General features: G+C 41.2%; 1 protein-coding gene across 1 annotated transcript in view; it reads right to left on the bottom strand.

Moving 5' to 3' along the window:
* Positions 1-264: 264 nt before the first annotated feature.
* Positions 265-9,821, bottom strand: part of LOC137268522 (uncharacterized) — a 90,200-nt gene continuing 80,643 nt past the window's right edge. The window contains exon 3 of the mRNA XM_067803092.1: positions 265-1,613. Within this exon, the coding sequence (XP_067659193.1) occupies positions 1,264-1,613 (350 nt within the window). The 3' untranslated portion in view covers positions 265-1,263. The remainder of the gene's footprint in view (positions 1,614-9,821) is intronic.

The raw sequence follows: 9,821 nt of genomic DNA, 5'->3' as shown, positions 1-9,821 counted from the left end.
CCTGAAATTGCGAAATCCGGTTGTCCATGGCCTGATTGTCATCGTTTCGAATGCGGATCCAGAGGGGAAGGGGAGTATGGTGTGGTGCAGGGGTGCGCACCCAACTTTAGTCCAGAAATTGTTAAATGACCATTGAAACTCGGGTGTAAATAAACTTTGCATCCCCTCTCTCAAAAAGGTGAATCAGCCCGCGTTAATATACTTTAGGAGGATGTGGGCTTCACGTGTTATCAGAAACATGTGCGTGTAGACAGACAGTGTTGGTTACGAGAAGCATGTGAGTTTTATTGGTCTGTGTAGATAATCATAACACATACGGGCGCTTTTCTGACGTGCAAGAACGCATGTCGATCGTCAGCTTAGGACATAAGATGACTACCGAATAATACAAAAGGGACTATTGATCAATGTGCAGACTGCACGTGAGCTTCGTGCTGTGAATGCTGTCACGTGTATCGAAAACGGGTGTAAGACATGCTGCACGGGGTTTTCACAGTGAGAAAGAAGTTGATACATGGTGAAATTCAGTAACACATTCACATCATAAAAATAAACAATTCGGCTGAATTAAATACCCTCTCACACATCATGACAGAAATCGACATTTCAAAATAAGACATGATAGATCTATGTATTGCATTTGTCGGTCCGCTTTCGCCACGCATAATGTTCAAAATGTTGTTGATAAGAACAAGATAGCAAAGGGCCCGAAGACTGCTGTTTGGTATCGGCGTCTTTTTCTGACATACTGACCAGGTTGAGCAATGGAATAAAGTGTCCCTTTCGAGGTTCACAATTTGTCGTCTAACATCTCCATAAACAGACACATCATGGTGGCACATATGCCGAATCACCACAAATATGATAGCATGTCGTGAAACGAGTTATCTCCCCTTTGCATTGAAGCGCTTCTTGAACGTCTGTTAATACCGGAAATATCAACCCATATCCTTGTCGATTATCTCCCGTGTGTATGTTCACAAAACAAAACAGAAACAATTTGGTCGGTGATTTGTACATGAACTTGTGACATAAATGAGAGGGAAGCAGTCTTCAGAGTCACAGTGCCATGCTGTCATCTCATTCTGACTGCTATCTTATCTTATCGGTAACGGCATAATCGGAAAACACAATTCACATGTCATCACACTCGTCGCCAATCGCTTGTCAATTTCCTTTCTTGTGTACCGATATAAGGCCAATGATCACAAATGACAAATCTATTTACGACAACCTAGGGGAGATAACTCTGTGCGCTCGACTTCACATTTCTGTCACTTCCTCCATTTGAATTGTGGGTAATGTCCCAATCTGCGGCACAGTGTTAAGCCTTTCGAGTCTTCTCTTTTCCCTCTGGTCCATGGTGAAGGATAATTTGCGACTGTAATTTTTGTAAATGACACTGTCTTGTGCTCGCTTCACTATCCTGACATTCTCCAGGTTTTTAGGTGCGTGTTTATACCTGGGCTCCATCGGTTCCAGGATCCGGATGTTGTCCCACTTCCGGATGAACACTGAGACTGCGATTATCCACACAATCACAATCAGAAATATGATGATCACTTCCTCGAGCTGCAGGCTGTGTCGCACCCCAGCTCGGTAGTCGAGGCTCTCTGAAAGCAGTAAATGAGTGAGTTGGGTTTTACGCAACTTTTAGCAATATTCCAGTATTATCAAGACGGGGGAAAACCAGACACGAGCTTAAAATATTGTACCCATGTGGGTAGTCGAACCCAGATCTTCAGCTTGGCACTTAATCCACTGGACTACTTTATCGCATGTAACATTAGTAAATAATGATATTAACAATATGAAGAAATACAAACACCTCGATGACATCCAGTTGTAGAGTGAAAACAAAGAGCCTTGAGCTGATGAGCCGGATATTGGCGCTATACAAATGTTAGTATACTGATAATGATGATGATAATGGCGACGACGACAACGGTGCCGACGACGACGATGATAATGAAATAATAACGATGATGTTTTCTCTTGAAAGAGAAATTATATATATAGAAAAACAAAACCTGTAATGAACACGAAATCAGCTCTAACAAACATTAAAAATATTTTTGGGAAATATTGTATTTTCATAAACAGCGGCATTACCAATCTGTGAAATTACTCTGTTATACTGGATCAACACAATTACAACACGACTGTATTTGTAACAAAACTGTCGCCTACACGCTACCTCGGAAAACTACCCGATGATTGAAAGAAAACATTGATCAACATAGTGTTTGTAATCTATCTGCGTGAAGCCGTGGTTTGGACTGTTTACACTCAGCAAATAAATGTTGATTATGATAACACGTACTAGTGTCAATGTCAGATTAGTTCACGTGGATGCGAGTTTTTTAATTGAACTGTGGAAAGTCAGATATAATCAGTTTGGGTGTAGCATTCTATCGCAAACATGTTTTTTCTTGCTTTGCTTGTTGTTTTGCGCTGCACTCATCAAAATCCAGCTAAAGACGACGTTTTGAACCATGTGGTTGATATCAGGAGCATAGATCTTTGGAATACGATGACATGTGTCAACCAAGTTAGTGAGTCTAACTACCCGATTCCGTTAGTCGCCTCTTACGAGTCGCTGAAGATCAATTCTAACCCGGATCTCCACAAGATGCAAGGATTTGAGCATGAAAGAAAGTGAGTGGATTGTTTATCCCAGCAAATGTTCAGTTTCACTGCGGCCGACTGCCCCAAAAATGTACCGTTTCAGAGCGTGTTGTGAATGACCGGAACAAATGTCAGCTGTCTGGGTACAACTGCACTCATTCCACCTGACAAATATAACTCTACAATATCATGTTACCACTGTAGCCGGCCATCCACCACACGTCACATCATGTGTCATTGTTGAATTGGACCGGGGTTTAAACCGTGAGAAAAGACGGTATAAACACACCGCATATATTCTGCCTGGACCTTGATGAGAAATTGACAACGACGTACAAGCTTTGGCCAAGATATAGAGAACCCAAGTGTCTACTGATATCAAATATATCAACACGAGTTGATAACGTAACAAATATCAGAGGCTTGCCGAGGGTATATTTCCCTTTATCAACGAGTGTTGATATAATTGATATCAGTAGTCGCGAGGGTGAGATTCCATTTATCATCCAAAATCATTCTTCATTAGTTTTCAATGAAAAATGTACATCTCTGGACACAGCACTGGCAATAAATTTGCAGTGCAACGATGCCATAGCTTTGTGACGTCATCACGTTCATGACGTCATTGCTTTGTCAGGGCATTGTACAAAGTCTACTGTCCTAGGAGATATCGTCTGATCTCACACAAGTGATAACTGCTGTGGAACACAGTTTGGGATGTCAGTTGGGAGATAAACATCACATTGTTAAGTATTTGAAGCACGGGAATGCATTTGGAACCGACACTGTAAACCAAAAATTAAACCAAAGGTTTTACTGCACCCGTTTACAGTGAGTACGAGTACAGCAAGTGTGATCAACTGGTCCCCATGGTAGCATCTGGAGCTTCTCATTTGTGACGTCATTCTAACTTTACGTCAAAATATGATTTGAATGACGTCACTACTGCCGATGACACAACAAAACAATTGTTTGCGATGTTTCTACGCAGCGAACAGTCTTGCAGTTTCCGGGAATCAAATACCATTTGATCATGTTTTTCAACCAATCAGATTACAGAACACAGTGACTTTTGGTTTACAAATAACGTTAGCGGTCCTCTAAGCATCCTGATAATATCTCCATTTGTCAACAAAATCACCACTCATGGGTTCAGTTGTAATCTCCTGGGCCTTCGTCACTTTGGGCATGTGTCCAACATAACCTTAAGACGCTGTGTCTGTTCATCGTTCAACCCTTATTCTGTCAACAATGACAATGCCCTTCAACCAATAGTTACGTGTGTGCATACAATTTACACAATTTGACTTGTGACATCATCACATAACTTTTTCCCCAATCCATTTGCATTTAATCTCGTCAAATCGTGTTCGAAGCACACCTGAAAAGCCTTTGTTTTTTGTTTCTCGCGCGCTAATACTGAGAAATGAGTCCAATGAAAATAGTTCAAATTGACGCGTCTCGTACTTAAATGACTTCTGTCGGTCAGGTGTCAACAATAAGCCACTGTATTGTTTAAACACGTTATTTGTGCAATGATTTGCCTTGTTGTGTTATTCTTCTGTCAATAAAAGAATTATTTAAGTATTTGACGGATTCATTTCGTTACCATAGTAACCGTGTCACTACGCTTTCTATCCCATTAGAAACTTCTCTCATGAGACCGAGTTACTCCATTTTGTTAAAACAGGTGTACTGAAAACTATCGTAACATTTATCGTGTCTGATGGAAAGCCCTTTAATATATACATTATCAGGGCTGATGATAAAAAACACAAACCCAAGGAATGGTTTTAGTACGAGTCTTTTAAAAAATCCTGTAGCCGGGCCCTGATAAATATATCACAAGACCATACTCTGATAGCGTATCAGATGAAATCGCAGTCCGCAGCACATATCAAACAGCACTGAAAATGATAATGTTTACAATTTGATGCAGTGGAACATAAACAACTTTAAAGCAAACCCAACTCAAAACTTTGGAACAATTATTTCAAAAGGTTTTCGTGGCGTTCACGTTAAGCATCATAATCTTTGATTGCACGTCGACGGTGATGAAATATCTCATACGTTCACGTTGTCGATTACACGCCTCGTCCACGTCTCTTGTCAACCACCGACCGTCCCCAAAGGCACGTTTTCAATAAATCCTAATAATGCGTGACCTAAGAATATTTCAACTTTAATTTTCTCTAGCACGATTTTCACATTACGGAAGTTATTCGACATCAATGACGGTAACGTGATCTGCCTGCCGTCAACGTCGTGTGAGAGTGTAATTGGTGTTGTGTGATATCGTTGTTGGCTAACGTTTTCATCATTATGAACATGTCACGTCAATCAGAGCGTTCCCCGCTCCCAACAGCGACGTGTACGACGACGCTGCAGCAGATCGGTCATTAACGTGCACAACCGACTGCGTCATCAACGACGGATCTCTGCAGCCGTAATCCCCACCTGTACACCGGCACAACACTGACTGGCAGTGAAACCTGATTACAGATTGCATGTACTCCGCTCATGAAGTTGTATATCTAATTTGTAAAACGCCAATATGTTTATAGTGCTACCGCGTGCGTGTTACTTCCACGATAAATATATTAAATAATTGGTTTGAATCTGTACACACTCCCACGCTTATCTAATTACATGGGCACGTTAAGGGATAGGAGTTGTTTCATCTTCGTGTTTCCGGATACTCTCGGGTGTTGATTAGGAGTAACATTTAGCTGGTGTTTTGAGCTTTCAAGTTACTGCCCGACACAGCAAAAAATATAAATAAATAAATAAATAAATAAATAAATAAATAAATAAATAAATAAATAAATAAATAAATAAATAAATAAATAAATAAATAAATAAATAAATACCAACTTGTTTTCCATCCATCAATGTCAGGTCTTTGTTTAATCAGCCACATTTTTGCTATGATACGATCAAATACTTAACATTATCCCACAAAACAAGAGATACCATTCTTTCTTAGTGCTTCTTTATTGACAACTTGAATTGAAAACAAAGAAACAAACCAATCACAATCCATCTGTAATCATCTAAAATCAGTAGTGTATCACAATATACCAGAGGAAATCAAACGAAATTACACAACACGACGAAACAAACAGCCTCGGTCCTCGCAATTGAGAGGTTCACCTTTATCAGTGCATCAGACAAAGACTTTAGTGAATTATGTTCGCATTGGCTACGATTAGTCATGTCCTGTAGTGAGAACTCTGATATGAAGACAGTAACCTGCTTTAGTGGTTCTTGTCGACATCGAGCGTTGTTACGTCTGGTTCCACTGTCCTTTATTGCTGAACAAACAGTATTAGTAGTTCGCTTACAGGTAACTCGACATCTGGAACAGTGTACTGCCATGCCAATGTGTCTCCAATATGTTGTTATCTCTAGTTCCACTTCCGAGTTTCACTGAACTAACAGCATCAGTTTTCTATTCACTGGTAACTTAACACCGGACCAGTGTACTGTCATCCTGAAGTATCTACAATATATTGTTATCACTAGTAACCTGATTACAGAGTTAACAGCCATTCAGAAGTACCTTCAATAAATGGTAATGTCTTGTTCCACTTCCCAGTCTTACTGAACTAACAGTTTCAGTGGTCGACTCACTGGTAACCTGACATCTGGCACAGTGTGCAGCCACCCTGTGGTATGTTCAGTGTGTCTCCTTCCAAAGAGAAGTGTTTCGTCTTGAAATGTCCGGAGAGCTGCAGACTGATCTTTCTATCCTGGACTATCAGGGGTTGTATAGCACCACATACCATTTGACATGAAATGATCACTCATGTTCATAGCAAGATAATATCAACTGTAACTATACACGTCGTAAGATCACAGAAGTGTAGTGTCATTCTATGCATTGCGCGACCTGCAGACGTCACGCCGTCCAACCTTCTGGAAATGGGCCCGAATCCCACCACTACCCTGATTTTGTTACGGTTAATAATTTGCCATGACCAAAGGTGTAAGAAAAACTCTCAGAACCGGCAAAATATAACACTGACAGGTCTAAAATATTCAATATTATGTACTGACCAAAGAACAAGATACAGTGATTCACAATAGAGGTTTCTAGTTCAGTGCAGCTGAGGAAATCTAAAATTATTTTTGACAAATACAATATCATCTCACCAAAGTCATGGTTTGAGAGTGAGTATTATATTGTATGTTACACGGCGAGCGGCCAGTCTTGGATATAGGTCGATGTTGATAATCAGACGAAGAGGCAGACAGAAGCGGATAGACCGAATGATGATACAACTTCAGTATAACGCCGAGTGTAAGTCCGTGTGTATGTGGTCAACACAACAACCAGCCTAACATGCCCAAAGTCACTGATTCTTGAGCATTCAAGCGACGCATCGAAGCTTGTGGGCATCATTTGGAGTGTGAGAAATAGTTTCCAACGTTTGCAAGCCAGTCTGGCTAGCTATTTCGTCGGGAAGTAGAAACAAATCAAACGATTACAAACATAGATGGGTTTATGATATTGTTGGCACAGATGTCATTATGAAGCTAATAATATGATGAACATATTTATTAGGCATATTTTAGAAGTGTGATATAAACAGCGCATATCCCCGTATGGGGACCTGATATTTTACCGGTTAAGTGACAAGAGGCAGGTTGGTCAGCATGCAACAGGAGAACTATTAATTATGGTGGAATGGCATGTCACTGTAGATGGCAAGGAAGAAAAATAATTGTGGTCTGCGGCCTGATATTGCCGATATCGACAAATCCCGACTATCTGCACAACGTAGTATCACGTCATTTGTCTACCTGAACATTCCGCCGAGACAGGTGTAAAAAATGTCTGCTTTCGCCACGGGTTAATTGCACACGCTAGATATTGTATATGAGGCTTATGTGCGATGGAGGAGAGCTCATCGTGTAATGAGTCGATTCCCATGAGACCGGCCTGCTGGGATTGTCTTCACTGACGGAACTAATGACGCTCTGCAATCTATCCCACGGTCTGCTTCACACACATGGGATATTTAATATGATGTAATTGGTCACCATCGACCTTACAGACGGGTTGGACTAATTATGACGTTTATTCAGTCGAACCTTTTGACTTCTAATTGCAGACATGACCATCATTGGGCGCAACTGTTGTGAGGATGAATGTATGTTATCATGTTCGGAGGAGTATTATCGCATCTGAACCGCGATCGTCTCCATTAACAAGGAGTTGCAAGATATTGTAGATAACGCTGATGTATTTTTTTATTCATTTATTTATTTTAAACTAGATTATGCATTCAAGCATGCCTTGATTGCTGTTTAACGGCGTGCTTAGTGGAGTTCCAGCTTTATGAAGAAGGTTAGCCCAGGAGCAGACGAACTGAACCAGACGAACCAGTGATTGTTACAACAGAGGTCGGATGATTACATTAGGCGGCATGGTTGAGTGTCTGTCATCGTAGTCTGGCTATGAGGGTCGCTGTTCATTCTATCAACCACTGCTTTGCCAGACTTGGTTTATATAAGCCAAAGTTGTTTACAGCTGCTTATTAATATATATTCAATCATTTAAACGCGCGTTTCCGTGGGAAACTAGAACATGACGCTATTGTGTGGTTTAATGTACACAATTTAAAATTGAACTATTCTCTTATGTCCTTTTTAATGACAATACATACTGTTGCAGAAACGTTACAGGAATTACAAATTCCAATTCCAATTGGTTTTGCGCAATGTACCCAGTGACTGTTAGTTACTACGGTTACGGCTGACTGAAGGTTGGAGGACATGAATGAATACTGCCAGTACTCCCTATCGGTTTTCCACAGTAAAACCACAGCGAGTGTCTTCATTCTTTCATCTCTTCGTTCGTCTATTCATTTCAAGGGAGATTGATTGATCGATTGATTTGTCGATTGATTGATTGATTGGTTGGTTGGTTTGGTGGGTGGATGAGTGAGTGAGTGGGTGAGTGAGTGAGCATACGTAATACCAAATTCTAACGACAGAAGATGGCACGATAAAACTCAGACCAGTTACCACAACTTTCGACTGCACAATATCTCATTACAATCTGCTCTGGAATCAGATCAGCCAGAAAATGTCTTACTCCTGATAATATGCTACTTACCAACAGCTGATGGAATCCCCTGCTTATATGGAATTCCTTAGAACACCTATAATGTTCTCCGTATTTCAGTTATTTATCTCAGCATCATCACCTCAGTCATTAATATATCAGCTGCTACGTACAGACTGGCTCTCACACTGATAAATCTCCCGTTACGCAGTAACTGAGCAACCAAAGAGATCTTCCCCTCCTAACGCAAAGAAGATACACGTGTCATCCCGTACCCATCAAACTGGGCCCCGGAGCCTATTATGCCATGACTCCGTCAGTATTTTGAAACCCTATCACTGCTGATAACACCACAGCAGGAAATACATGACTGCTGCAGATCTAATTTCAATCAAGGCGAAGTATCGCAGGCGCATCGCATTTATCAACCCAGTCTTACAGAGAGCGCGAAGAAGACCCGATTCATTCTGAAAACGCCACATCTGAAGAATCAGTATTCATTTAATGTATCGGGTTGTGTCTTGTAAAACATGGGGGGTGGGGGGTGGGACGGGGGGGGGGGGGGGGGGGGGGGGAATGGCGGCCGTTGAAAGCTGAATCGATCGATCACGCGGCCTTGGATCAGATACGGATCATAAGGTGAAAACTGTTATGTGGATTTGGACTTGATCCGACCACAGCTCACAATTAGACGAACGGGAATTTCATACTGGGCAACCTGTCAGATTGTAGAAAAACGATTTTCATCGGAGGCCGCCCTGGATGTCCAACCCACGAAACGGTAAAAAAATATAATTTTGTATCTATTAGGATGTTTCATGAACAAACCAAATCAAGACTCTAATGGTATTCTGTTCGTCTCCTGTTCTGGGGTGTGTGCAGATGCCTCAGTGGGCCACACGCACCTGACATTACATAACTGTACACGTTAACACACACCAGCCACATAATGGTGCACTGCAACTTGTAATTGTTTAAACCAGGCTGATGGAAGCAATCATACTACACTGCTTGCAATCGACAGATAACTTTGACAGAATATTCAATTGAGGAAACTTGAGAAAAGAAGAACCACGGCGCCAGTGAAGCCCAGCAAGACCGGGGACACAACACGTCAGTT

The sequence above is a fragment of the Haliotis asinina genome, chromosome 16 (assembly GCF_037392515.1).
Source record: "Haliotis asinina isolate JCU_RB_2024 chromosome 16, JCU_Hal_asi_v2, whole genome shotgun sequence".
Taxonomy (NCBI): Eukaryota; Metazoa; Mollusca; class Gastropoda; order Lepetellida; family Haliotidae; genus Haliotis; species Haliotis asinina.
The sequence above is the reverse complement of the archived record's forward strand: the minus strand, read 5'-3'. Positions and strand labels throughout refer to the sequence as shown.